Raw genomic sequence first — 13,686 nt, forward strand, 5'->3', positions numbered from 1 at the left:
AGACCTATTGTAGCAGGCTTTTAAGAAGGCCCTGAAAACATACTATTTTACTACGACCTTCAGGTTCTATATTTCCTGTTGTTACTGCTGTTTTTATTACTTTTTAAGTGTGCAACAGTTTTTAATAAGTTATTATTAATAATATTTATTTTTAAAGCGCCATCAGTTTTCATGCTGCTGTAGAGTTTTATTGTATATCACTTTGGGAGGGCTTTCCCCAAGAAAAATGGCTGAAATATTTTTAAAAATGAAATAAAATTAAATACAAATAATGCAATACAGTGTCCTAGGGCTCATCTACACCAAGCAGGATATTCCACTATGAAAACGGTATGAAAGTGGTACATAAAAGGCAGGAGCCACACTACTGCTTCACAGTGATATTGAAGTGCACTGCAAGATCTACACTACTGCTTTATAGTGGCACTGAAATACACCGGCAGCTGTTGGGGCCCAGGACACATCTACACCAAGCAGGATATAACACTACGAAAGTGGTATGAAAGCAGTATATGGTATGTGTCATGGGTCCCAACAGTTGTCAGTGCACTTCAATACCACTATAAAGCAGTAGTGTGGCTCCTGCCTTTTATATACTGCTTTCATACCGCTTTCATAGTGGAATATCTGCTTGGTGTAGATGAGCCCCTAGTCAAAGAAAGGCAAGTGACATTCCAGGGATTTACATCTTTGCAGAAACCTTCCCCACTGTGAAGGCTATATGACCCCATCAAGAGAAGTAAAAAATATTTCTTCTGGGGCTACTCCTACTTGCTTTGATGACCACCCTGTATTTCTGAATCTATATGTAACCCAGGGGAAAGGAATAAGCCCTGGATCTGTTCCATAATTCTTTTGCCGTCATTGGAAACTGTATTTCTAATCCATATTTTAGTGGGGGCAGAATTCTTCCCCATTTCTACTACTATTGATCAGATGCCAAGTTTGGATTTGATTATGAGATGCTCCTTTGTATTCAGTTCAGGCCTCAATACAATAATGTAACACTTGGGAATAAAAATGCAGCCCAGCAACCCGGCACTGGAGGCCAAGATGGAGAAGACCTGCACGGCTACCATGTATTTCCCCTTGGTGCTCAGGTAGGAAGGCAAGAAGGACACCCAGACACTGCAAAAGACCAGCATGCTGAAGGTGATCAGTTTGGCTTCATTGAAGGCTGCAGGCAGCTTCCTGGCTAGGAAAGCCACCGTGAAGCAGATGGCAGCCAGGAAGCCCATGTAGCCAAGGGCAGCATAGAACATGAGGACAGATCCTTCGTTGCACTGCAGGATGATCTCACCAGGCTGGGAATGCATATCTGAATCAGGAAAGGGTGGAAAGGTACCCAACCAGATGGTGCAGATGACAACTTGGACACTGGAACAGGAAAATACAATCGCATTAGCCAAACACTTCCCCAGCCATCTCTTGACGTTGCTCCCTGGCTTGGTGGCCAGGAAGGCCAGCACCACAGTCATGGTTTTGGCCAACACAGAAGAAACGGCCACTGAGAAGATGATGCTGAAGGCTGTTTGTTGGAGGAGGCAAGTTGCTTTGCTCGGAGGGCCAATGAACAGGAAAGACGATGAAAAGGAAAGCAGGAGGGAGATGAGGAGAATGTAGGAGAGGTCCCGGTTATTGGCCTTGACTATTGGTGTTTCTAGGTATTTCATGAAGATTCCCAACACAAAGCCTGTGGTTAAGGAGAAGAATAGTGCAAAAGATACCAGGATGAATCCCAAAGGTTCCTCATAAGAAAGAACAATTATATCCTTGGGAACACATTGAACTTGGGCCTTGTTTGGCTGCTGATCATCTGGACATTCGTTGCAATGGTCTGCATCTGAAAAGAAGGAGAATGACTTCAACATGACAACAGCCAGGTTCACATGAGACAAGAAGCCACGCCTGGTGCTTGAAGAGGCAACTTGGTCCGTGTAGATGCCATGACTCCTTGTGACATAAATAAGCTGCAATGTTTTGTAGTGATGGAGCAAATGAGGTCTCTATCCTATTTTTATCTTCCCAAAAACAGTGTGAGTTATGTTAACTAGGTGGTAGCAGGTGGCTAATTCCATGGACATCCTATTGTATCATGTTCAGGAGAGGAATCCTTCTGAAAGCCTTCTTATCTTATGTATTCATGAAGGGTTTTGCTAAAGGGTTTTAAAGAAGGGAAGAGTGAATCAAAATAGGGCCACTGACACTATTGGGAAAACTCAAATATTCTTTGTTTCCCAAAGAGAAAATCCTGTCAGCTGAGGTCACCCACCTTCCTGAGTGGAGATGGTCCCTTCTGCACATGGGGCACAAGCATAGCAGCAAGGTGGCTCTCCTTCCTGGACCTCCTTGGCATAGCCAGGGGGACAGCTTTCGACACATCTGGAAAGAGGCACAGTCTAGCAATAAAAGAAGGAATATCAAGGCAAATGTTCTGGGATATTTGTGTTTATAGAAATTAATAAGAGGGTTTGGGAAGGACACCGTGAACTTTCTAGTCCTAGTGACCGTAAGTGACACCAAGTTGTTGTTTCAAGGAAGCACAGCTTGTCAGGGAAACATTCCACTTTGAAAGCAGTATAAAAAAGGCAAGAGCCACACCACTGCTTTATAGTGGTATTGAAGTGCACTGACAACTGTTGGGGCCCAGGACACATCTACACAAGCAGGGTATATCACTATGAAAGTGGTATGAAAGTGTCAATGGGCCCCAACAGTCGTCCTTCAATATTATTATTATTATTATTATTATAATAATTATTATTATAATAATAATACCGCTAAAAGCACTAGTGCAGCTCCTGCCTTTTATATACCCCTTTCATACCACTTTCATAGTGGGATATCCTGCTTGGTGTAGATGAGCCCTATGCCTCATTTTCCATACATCCGCTCAAGGCAGTGTGCAAGACTAAAAGATACAAGTTGGAATAATGAAATAAACTACAATATTACAATAAGAGATTTCCCCACCCTGCCGTTATGGCTAGGGTGGGGGCAGGCTATTTATTTATTTACTTATTCATTCATTCATTCATTGCACTTATATACCGCTCCCATAGCCAGGGCTCTCTGGGCGGCTTACAGAAATTAAACCTTTCTAGGACTGTTGCGGGCTGGGGAGAGGGCGGAAGGGATGTTGAGGCAACGTGATGCATGGGCAGAGTTCACCTCTAAAGGCTTACTGGCCTCTTTCATGTTCTGGGCCAGGAAAGGAGTGTGGTGGAGCGAAGAGCAGGAGTCTGGCCTAGCGACCACACCCATGCTGGAAGGACTTCCCAGCATCGAGCTGGGATCGGCCAAGGGTTGGGCATTCTGGGTTCTGGCTCTGGCTTGCCTGGAGCTTTCTTCTGCCTCGGCCTTTTACCACAGCTGAAGCGTTTCGCTGCACCACTAGGCATCGGCCTAACTGCAACTGGGGGAGGGGGGCTTTCTATTCCTACATAAACAAAGAACAATGACACCCAAGAAAGGTGTTGGCTGCAAGAAGGGCAAGGGCAAAGCCCAACGCCCGCCAGCCCAGCGCCCCCCTCAACTGGATCCTCCTTTATCCAAAGATGAGGGGCCAGATATTACTCAAGCATTGAAGCGTATTGAGGTGCTCGAGCAGGACAACACACGGTTGAAGCGGGAGTTAGCAGCAGCAAAGGCACCAAAATCAACAAGGCAGTTGGTTAGGTGTGTTGCTAATAATGATTGGGTTGCCATAATAACGGCCGGGGAAGGCAACGGCAAACCACCCCACTATACGGCCTGCCAAGAAAACGTCAACGAAAGCTGGTGTCCCTCCAAGAGTCAGTAATGACTCAGTGCCTGCACGAGAGGTTCCTTTCCTTTCCTTCTGCCATTTTAGAAAGAGTAGCTGCCCTGGAAGCAGACAGGGCAACACACCTGCTGTGCTCAATGCACCTGCTGTGCCCCCTATGACTGGACTGGTGCCACAGTTGCCTCAGGGTCAGGACCCAGCACCCACACTAGGGCTGTGCACAGACCCCCGATTCGCTTTGGGTCGATTCAGACCTTCCCCAATTCACTTCAGTTCTGTTTTAGGGAGGTCGAAATCACCCCAATTTGATTCAGATTCGGGATCTCTTCACAAAACAACACACAGCCCTAACCCACACCAATGAGCAAACTTTCTCAGGGTGAGTCATTGCAACCACTCACAGCAGGATGGCTAAGTTGGCCTTCATTTCGAGACTGGGATTCCCCGTTGTGGGGTAAGGGACACCCATGGCCCATCTCTAAGCCTATTGAATCTGAGGAGGCCAGTGAGAATGAGAATCCTCAGCAAGAGGCGCTTGTGACTGCATGCTCACCTGTGTGGCAAACAGCGAGGGCTAGTCCAGAACCGGAAAGGGCAGCTAAGAAAGCCACCACCATCCTGGTAATGGCAACACAAATGACCCAAACTGAAAGTGAGTTGGAGGTGCCCCCTAACAAAGACCGTTACTCTTCAGCCAAAGGTTTGCTGGTTCCCCATGGGGCAGTACCCACCCCATTGGGTTGCCACTTCTTGCCCACATGCAAAGAAAAGATTTGGAAGGGAGAATAGGTTGATGTATTCTCCCTTCTATTTAGAAAGGGGGAAGATAAGGACAAGCAAAAGGACACAGGGACCAAGAGAAAGCAAAGTAGAAAAAGTGGAATGGAATTGGGATAACTGGCTTGCGGGTTATATAATTTCCATGGGTGTTGCCCAACAGAAACTTCTAAACAAAGGGATGCTACTGACCAAGTACCTGGATATTATATACAGGTGCTATTCAGAGTATCTCGGCCCGGGGTTATGATGAAGCGTTTGGATTAAAAGTGGCCTTCCGTCCTTTGGACTTAATCAGTGTGGCTCTATTTAAACCCAACATTCTTGTCTTATCTCATTATTTTGCCTTCCACTCCAGCAACAGATATTTAGCTTTGATGAGCTAAATATTGTCTCAGCCTGTGCTGTTGTGAGAAGGTTCCTTTTACAATAACTGTCTTTCCATTTCCTATCACGACATTCATAGCAATGTGATGCCCTCTTCATGGTGGGACACTGTAGAGGTCACATGTCTATTATTCCAGATATTGTTACAGCTTATACGATGAGACAAATAAATCATGCAGTACGCATAATTGTAACTACCCCATTGAAATGCTTGGGCCACACAACGGCTTCTGGGTTAAACGTGAGCTTTATGTCTGCATTTCCCTGTCTCTCCACACTCCCAATAGTCACTCTACCACGAGAACCATTGGGAAACAGCACCCAATTGATGATATCCAAGTCGGGTTCCAGCTCCCCATTCTCATCCAAATACAGTCCATCAAAGGAAATATTAGAAAGCCTTCCTTCTCTTAAGAAAGTGTGAAACTAGAATGACAGAGAAAAGAAACAGCATTTAGAAAACATGAAAGCAGATTCAATATCTTAGCCCTCCTTTTTGGATTAGAGCTCTCTGAACTTGGAGCAACACACATCCCCATTAGGACTCCAAGTGGCTGACAGCCCTTGAGTTTTTCTGTCATACTTGGGATAACCTCTTGAGTCACTCGGTCTACTTCTGTAGTTAGCTAGCTGAGCAGAATTTGCACCCTGAGGCAGCCACCCTGAGGCTCTCCCACCCTCGAGGCCTTCGAGAGGCAGCTGGACATGCATCTGTCAGGGATGCTTTAGGGTGGATTCCTGCATTGAGCAGGGGGTTGGACTCGATGGCCTTGTAGGCCCCTTCCAACTCTGCTATTCTATGATAAGGCAAAAGGTGCTTCCTCCAGTGTCCTGCTCCCAAGCTATTCTTGGCTTTATAGATCTTTACAAAACCATAAACTTGGGCCACAGCTAGACCTAAGGTTTATCCTGGGATCATCCAGGGTTCGCCCCTGCCTGAGCACTGGATCCCCTGTGTGACACCTAGGGCCTTCCTAGACGAGGCCTTGGCGCGCATTCTGACCCGGCTTCCCTGCTGTGCGTCCAGATGACGCACAGGGGAATCCGCAGACAGGCCGCGCTGAGGCCTGGTCTTACCCGTCATAAGCGAAGTCGCTTTAGCGCGCCTTTTCCCCAGCTCCGGCCTCAGGCCGGGGCTGGGGAAAGTGTGGAGAGTTCCGCGGCTTTTCGCGGCTCCTTGCTTACTCGCGAGGAGCCGCGAAAAGCCACGGACCTGGCACGATGCGCTGTGCCCATCGTGCCAGGGGGTGGGTGATCCGGGGGGGAGATGGCAGAGGGCGTCGAAGGAGACGATGAGGGGATGGCAGAGGGCGACGAAGGAGACGGCGAGGGGGGCAGATGGGGGGGATTAAATTAAAAAAAACCCTTACCTTCTCCGGCGGCTTCGGGCCCCACATGGCCCTTTAAAAAAAAAAAAAATGGCCGACACTGCAGGGCGTCTGTCGTCCCTGCGGGTCGGCGGTCTAGGAGGCTGGGCGGCGCGCGTTAAACTTAGCGCACCGTAGCCCCGCCTCCCTGCCGGCTTATCCCGGCAGGTCTAGCAAAGCCCCTAGATGAACAGGTTTGACCCCTGGACGATCCAGGGATAAACCTTAGGTCTAGCTATGGCCTTGGTCTTGTAGCAGGTGGGAAAACAGTGCAGAGCCTTCAGCAAAGATGTTTGATGCTGAAAATACAGACACATTCTACACTAAGTAAAGCATCTGGAAAGCCTCAAGGGGAGCTCCACATAGAGAGCATTACAGTCACCCATATTTGAAGTGTCAAGCATCTGCACCACCATGGCTCAGCTCAATCTTTCCAGAAGCAGTGGTATCTGGCATCCCAGACAAGGCTGTAAAAAAGGTTCCCTCGGCCACTGAGGTTATTTAGAATCATAGAATAGAATCATTGGAAGAGGCCTACAAGGCCATCGATTCCCACCCCCTGCTCAATGCAGGAATCCACCCTAAAGCATCCCTGACAGGTGGTTGTCCAGCTGCCTCTTGAAGGCCTCCAGTGTGGGAGAGCCCACAACCTCCCTAGGTCACTGATTCCATTGTCGTACTGCTCTAACAGTCAGGAAGTTTTTCCTGATGTTCAGCCAGAATCTGGCTTCCTTTAACTTGAGCCCGTTAGTCCGTGTCCTGCACTCTGGGAGGATCGAGAAGAGATCCTGGCCCTCCTCTGTGTGACAATCTTTTGAGTATTTGAAGAGTGCTAACATGTCTCCCCTCAATCTTCTCTTCTCCAGGCTAAACATGCCCAGTTCTTTCGGTCTCTCTTCACAGGGCTTTGTATCCAGATTAAGGGAGATTAAGTAGAATCAACAGAGTTGCACCCACTCCGGCCTTAGCTAGACCTAATGTTTATCCTGGGGTCAACCCAGGGTCGTCCCTGCCTGCTCCCGGGATCGCCTGTGTGTCATTTACATGAACAGGGATGACCCCAGAATGATCCCAGGATAAACATTAGGTCTAGCTAAGGCCCCAGTCCCTCTTTCAATGAAGGTCATCTATCAGGGCGACCAAAGCTGATTAGGTTCCACAACCAGACAGGAAACCCAATTGAAATGGCTGGAGATGAATTGTATCCTTTAAGCCTGCCTGCAATTTCCCAGACACCACCCTCTCAAGAACGTTAGCCAAAAGTGGGTATTACAATCAGGTGGCACTTTCGCAAAACAATAAAGACCAGAGTTGGTTTCTTAAGGAGTGGTCATGCCGCCAGAACCATCCCCTCATGTAAGCAAGAAACTACAACATGCTTGATGGAGTTAATTGTTATTGCTTTCTCTTGTTAAAAAGGCAAAAACAAAAGGCAGAAGAGAATGAGCATTTACCAGTCCCACATGCACACAAAAAGCTAAAAAACACACACCAAGAGATCAAACCTTTCTTTAGTGAAGAACTAAAACAGCTCTACCCAAATGTATTTTGGCACACACAAATGCACGTACAGCATTGGTTCAGTACATTTCTTTGGGTTTTACAAGCCCAGTAAGAGCAAGAGAAAGCAAGCTATGTGATGCCAGCAATGGTGGAAGGCAGAGAGGGAGAAAGAGACAGCAAAGGAGAGGAGCAACAAAGAGGAACCACACAATCGGATTTAGAATCCCTAAGCCTAGCTATGCCCGTGCTTTAACCAACTAAATGCAAGACTTTCTCTAACTTGCAGGCCAAGTTGTAATATTCCCAACCAGGGCTGGTGCCAGACTATTTTGCGCCCTAGGCAAGGCGAACTACTTGCACACACACACCCCAAATTGCACCGAAGTCCGAACGTGTGCGCCGAGTGGAGAGCTGGGACTGGCTCACTTCGATTTGGGAACGAGCCGTCTGGAATTCACCGGGACTTACTTCCGTGCGAACGCAACCCGCTATGCAGCCTGGCGTCCTGATCCCCTCCGCACGTTTACTTGGGGGAATAAGACTTCTGAGTAAGGAAGCATAGGCAGATTGGGCCGCACTGGTGCCTCCCAGTGCAACGCTTTCTCGGGTGCAAGTCTCGTTGATCCACACGCACAGGATTAGAAAGCAGGAGAGTTTGCCTTGCGAGGAGTCCACAAGTCCCTAACTTTCCTGGGGGAAGGGAGAGGGAGTCCCACTTGCCCACCTGCCTGCGCATTGCGGCCTGTTTGAGGAGAGCGGTGAGGCAACCCAGTGCCCTTTCCTCAGGAGTGAGACAGAGGCTGGCTTGGGCCAGGGTCGAGCTTTCCACATGCTTTTTCTTCTGGTGGCAGTGGCCGCCCAGCTCTCGGAGGGCAGCTTCCAGGTGGCTAGAGGGGCTCTGGGAGGGTGGCTTCTGGGCAGAAGTCTGAACGTGGAGCTGTCCCCCACCCCACCCCAGCGTCCCTGGCTTCGCTTTGGCTGGGCGGGCGTGGGGTGCCATCTCGCCCGCTCAGGCCCGGCTGAATCTTGGCCCGGCCTGGCTCACAGCCAACAACGCATGTGAGTGCTGTGTTGCTCTAGGTGACTGCCTCAGTGGCCTCTATGGTAGCACCGGCCCTGTTCCCAACAACTCTAGATTCTCCCAACCATTGAATTCTCTTCCAATCCTTTCTAGATTTTAGTATCCAAAAAGAAAAATGTTGAGAGGCACATGACTGGGAGCAATGGGGCAATCACATTCCCCACCTCATCAGATACACTAAGGGGTACTGATCTGCCATAAGAATGGTCCCAAGGATGCTGAGAAGACAAACAATATTATATTCATTTTTTAAAAAAAAATATCACAATGGATTCTCAAGAGGTACAGGAGTCCATTTACAGCATATTTTGTTAATAATCCCTGCACTACTCAGAATAAATCCCACTGGGGCTTCGTGAGGATACCAAGGAGGAATCCAAATAGACTCTCTTTCCAGCCCATACTGCCATATAGTAGGAACAATTGCACGCTCGTAAAACATTTTTAGTCTTCTTCACAACAAGTCTTTCACCATTTCTGGTGGTCCTGCAAAAGGAAAGGGAAATACCTGCCATGGTTGCAGCCTTTGGTGATCCAGACTGTTTCCTCCACCCACCATCTTTATTCGCTTTGAACTGGATGAATACGCAGCATTTAAAGCATGGGCCATGGCTTGGACCCCATTGTAAGTACTGTAGCTGTCTTGAGACAGAGCCCTCTCGACCTCCTCCTGGGACAGCGTTGCCAGTTTCTCTTTCTCTAGACATCTTTTCCAGATTCTCTTGGAGAACTCATGCTTTGAACAGAAGCACTGAAAGGCTCCATCCCAAAATTGATTCAGAGCAGTAGAATAAGGGTAGTAGTAGTCGTTCTTTGTGCTTTTGTGTGTCTTCCCTTTGAAGGTCCAAGAACGATGGATAAACTTGAAGCCATTAGGTTTAAGAGTCAAGGTGAGATCAATTTCAGGAAATGTTGTTGTGATCCAGAGTTTCCCCCCAGTTTTTTCCTTTTCAAGATCAATTTCCATATAGATAACTGGAAGAAGCCCAGTGTGAGGATTTACATGGTATACAGCTACATTGGTTTTCCCCCACACACCAGATGGCACCATCAAAGGAACTTCTACAAAACTTTTTGTGAAGGCAACACAAATTCTATTGCTGGTCATCAGAGGTATCAAGATGCTTATGAATCTGTTTCCACTTTCATCTCCTGGAGCAATGAGCCCAATCCAGGTCCATCCAAAGTGCAGGAGCACTTTGATAATCCCCAGGTACTGGGTTTCTTCCTTTGGGGCCATCCGGTAGATAAATGGGAACTGAGTTTTATCTTTATGACCATGAGAAGCAACGTCAAAACTGATCTAGTGTGGGAAGAAGGAGAATGGAGTTTTTAACTGTTTTCTTTAGAAATATGGCATATTTCTCGGGGGCGGGGCGTGGGCAGAGAACCTAAACCACCCCACCCAGTGAGAAAACCACAGCATCCCTCAAAGGCAGTAATGCGAACCATTATTTTATTCTAAAAAACTTGAATTCACTGTATTTGAGGACACTACTAGATCTTATTATTTCCTGATTTCTGAACAGGTGAAGGTAGACAGTTATTAAGTGACAGAAAAGAATAAAATCAAGTTGTACAATCGAATTCCGTACACGGATTAACCCAAGGCATTTTAACCATGGGTCTTCTTCAGTTGTCTATTGTATAAAATGGTGTATGAACAAAAACACACAAACACAAGGGCTTTTGCTCCAAACCCAATTCCTACCTGTGGGATTTTGGAGATGTCTGACATGACTGAAATCATTATGGAGAGGTTCGATACAAGCCCTTCAAGAATGGCCAGGACATTATTCTTGATCTCTCTACCACAGATGTAATTTGGAAGGTTGCTTTCCCCACCAGCAAGTAGTTGTAACAAGGCATAAGAAGTCATTCTTTCATGATAATTTGCCTCATAGATGTTGTAGCCCAGAGTGATGTTAGGTAAGAGCCCGGGATTCTGATTGATCTCTTCAATGGCAAACATGAAAGACAAGACCTTGAAGTACCTCATCAATAGCTTTCTGCAAAACAATAAATATGAATGAAAATAGACCTGTCACGCTGTTGTCCTCCATTCAAGAAAAACAAAATCTCTCTCTTTGTGTTTTAAATCTATACTCATCTTCAGGCAACATGCATGTCAGAATAGCTTATCTTCACATAGAATCATAGAATCGCAGAGTTGGAAGGGGCCTACAAGGCCATCGAGTCCAACCCCCTGCTCAGTGCAGGAATTCACCCTCAAACATAATAGTTTGTATGCTTGTTGAGGACAATGGTTATACCATATTGCAAGGTAAATAAATATGTGTTTGTTGCTTAAAGACAACAGAAGATTTGACTGGCTTTTCTCCTCATTTCTCCCACCAACTCTGAGCATGGACACACAGCATCATTGTTGTGCAACTCATTGTTTTCTCGGTCCCAATGCCAGCACCCTTTCAGCCACTGGGGTTGCTGGCTCCCAAGGAAAATTCCTCTCCCATGGATCAGAGCACCAAATGCAGTTATTTTTCTGAGCACACATCTATGTGGCAATATGTTCTTAACCTCTATTTGCTTGGGTAGGGTGGTTTGGTGTGCTTATGTTTGCGATTTTGCGCAATGGCACAAAACTGCTTGTACAGTATTTAGATGAGCATACCAATATCTTCTTGCCCAAGTCCTTGTCCATTTCAGCCTCCACTTCTACACATCCTTAGCCAGTGAACACCTGCCAAGTTTCAATTCAGTCTGTTGATCCGTTTTCTCAGCATAGACTATAGAACCTAAACGTCACCATTCGCACCCTTCCATTTCTGGTTATAATGAAGAAATGTGATTTCGCTGATTCATCCTGAACGTAAGGCCATGACTGTGGGTCCATAATTCTCCATAATTCTGAATTTGCAGTTGAATAAACAATTATGAACCTACATAAGAACATAAGAAGAGCCATGCTGGTTCAGCTCAAGGGTCCATCTAGGACATGGTGCAACCCTCCCAACCATGTTTCCCATCATTTGAATACTGGAGGTTGCATTTAGCCATCAGGACTAGTAGCCATTGATAGCCTTCTCCTGCAGGAATTTATCCAACCCCCTTTTCAAGCCGTCCAAATTGGTGGCCTTCACTACATCTTGTGGTAGTGAGTTTAGGTGCACCAGTTGCTGGGGAACATGGGTGGGAGGGTGCTGTTGCACCATGTCCTGCCTTGTTCATCCCTGGCCAATGGCTGGTTGGCCACTGTGTGAATAGAGTGCTGGACTAGATGGACCCTTGGTCTGATCCAGCAGGGCTCTTCTGGTATTATTATGTTCTTATTTACCCTCTGTTAAAATGAGAACAGCCTTTTCCAGGACAGTATCCCCAAGAAAGCCAGAGGCTGTCCTTGCAACCCTTTTACTTTAGAAGACGTCACTCTAGTTTTATTTTGGAATGCAAAGTCTATTCTGACGTTAGGAAAAATTATATCCTTCCTTTGCTAGTTCTGATGAAGGGAAGATCATCCCTCGAAAAACTGTGCTTTTTATTGAATGATTTTAACAAATATGTAACTTTTAGAACTGCTAAATTCCTTGTGCTGGCCCTGCTCTTGCACACAAAGGCCAAGGGAATGAATGAATGAATGAATGAATGATTGAATGAAAGAAAGAAAGAAAGAAAGAAAGAAAGAAAGAAAGAAAGAAAGAATGAATGGGACACATCTATGTGAAACCGTATCATGGCTGGCTGCTAAATACAATAAACTTGACTTTGACTTGGAACAAAATATTGCCAATAGACATAAGAAAAGAAGAGCAGGGTCTTGAATATTCGGGTGGTCTACAGTGAATGGGGTCCACAGGAGTCCATGTTGGGAAGCATGAAATCAAGCTTACTTACAGATTATACATTGGGCAAGGGGGCATGGAGAAGAATTCTGATCGTATGAAGTAACTGTACTCCGAAGAAGTGATTGCAGTAACAAGGTAGTCTCCGGGTCGGTAGTATTGTGATGCTCCCTGTTGATTACTTGAGCATTTGTGCTTCTCCATTGGACACACTGCATGAAGCAGCAGCAGCAGCAACAGAGATACCTTTCTGGGTTTCACTGCTACACCGGCCTGAGGACTGCTCCTGTCTGGTCCGTCATCAGCTTGTCAGAAGGAACGAGGAAACTCTTCAAAGGCTGAGTCTGCTGTGAACCGAGCTTTGAGCCAAAGGAGGTTGGTGATTCGACTAAGCTGTGTCACAAGCATGGTCATCCCAAAATGCACCAGATCTCAGCCCAAGGGGGTTTTTTTGGACAAAAGCTATTTTATGCAGCAAAATTTTCAAGTATGGTGCAAGAAGTTGCATCCCTCAATTAGGCTGTTTAGGTCATTGGTCTCAAAGGAAATCTATTGTCGAAAGAAAGAAAGAAAACCTCTTGAGCTGTTGCAACGACCAGAATAAATCATAATGTTCTTTGTAATTACAAGGCGAAGCATCACATGTGCGACTTCATGGACTCTCCATGACACTCAAGTGGCAGGTGCAGAGATAGAGAAAAACATGTTTGCAAGAAGTCGCAGATGCAGCTCCATCTTCTTGACATGGCCAGAAGGCATGCATGGCCTGAGTATTCTTAAGAAACATGAACTAAAGAACCCGCATAAAGAAAAGCTTTTAAAATCTAGGACTGGAGGGGTGGGTGGACGTTGCTCTGTATATCTTGATAGAGTTCAAGTCCCATCAGCCTTAGACGGTGGTGAGGACTGCTGGGAGATGTAGTCCAAGCACATCTGGAGGGCTAAACTCTTCCCACCCCTGATGTACACAACTGAGCACACAACATGGGGCAGTTTCCCTGCAGT

The 13,686-nt window shown here is 46.5% G+C and overlaps 1 protein-coding gene across 1 annotated transcript; it reads right to left on the bottom strand.

Annotated features, from left to right (window-relative positions):
* Positions 1-932: 932 nt before the first annotated feature.
* Positions 933-1,478, bottom strand: LOC134395759 (vomeronasal type-2 receptor 26-like; the record flags this gene model as incomplete). Its single annotated transcript, XM_063121922.1, has 1 exon — positions 933-1,478. A coding segment is annotated over one exon (546 nt), but the record flags the coding sequence as incomplete, so codon positions are not given.
* Positions 1,479-13,686: the final 12,208 nt, after the last annotated feature.

Source organism: Elgaria multicarinata, chromosome 3 (genome assembly GCF_023053635.1).
Source record: "Elgaria multicarinata webbii isolate HBS135686 ecotype San Diego chromosome 3, rElgMul1.1.pri, whole genome shotgun sequence".
Classification (NCBI taxonomy): domain Eukaryota; kingdom Metazoa; phylum Chordata; class Lepidosauria; order Squamata; family Anguidae; genus Elgaria; species Elgaria multicarinata.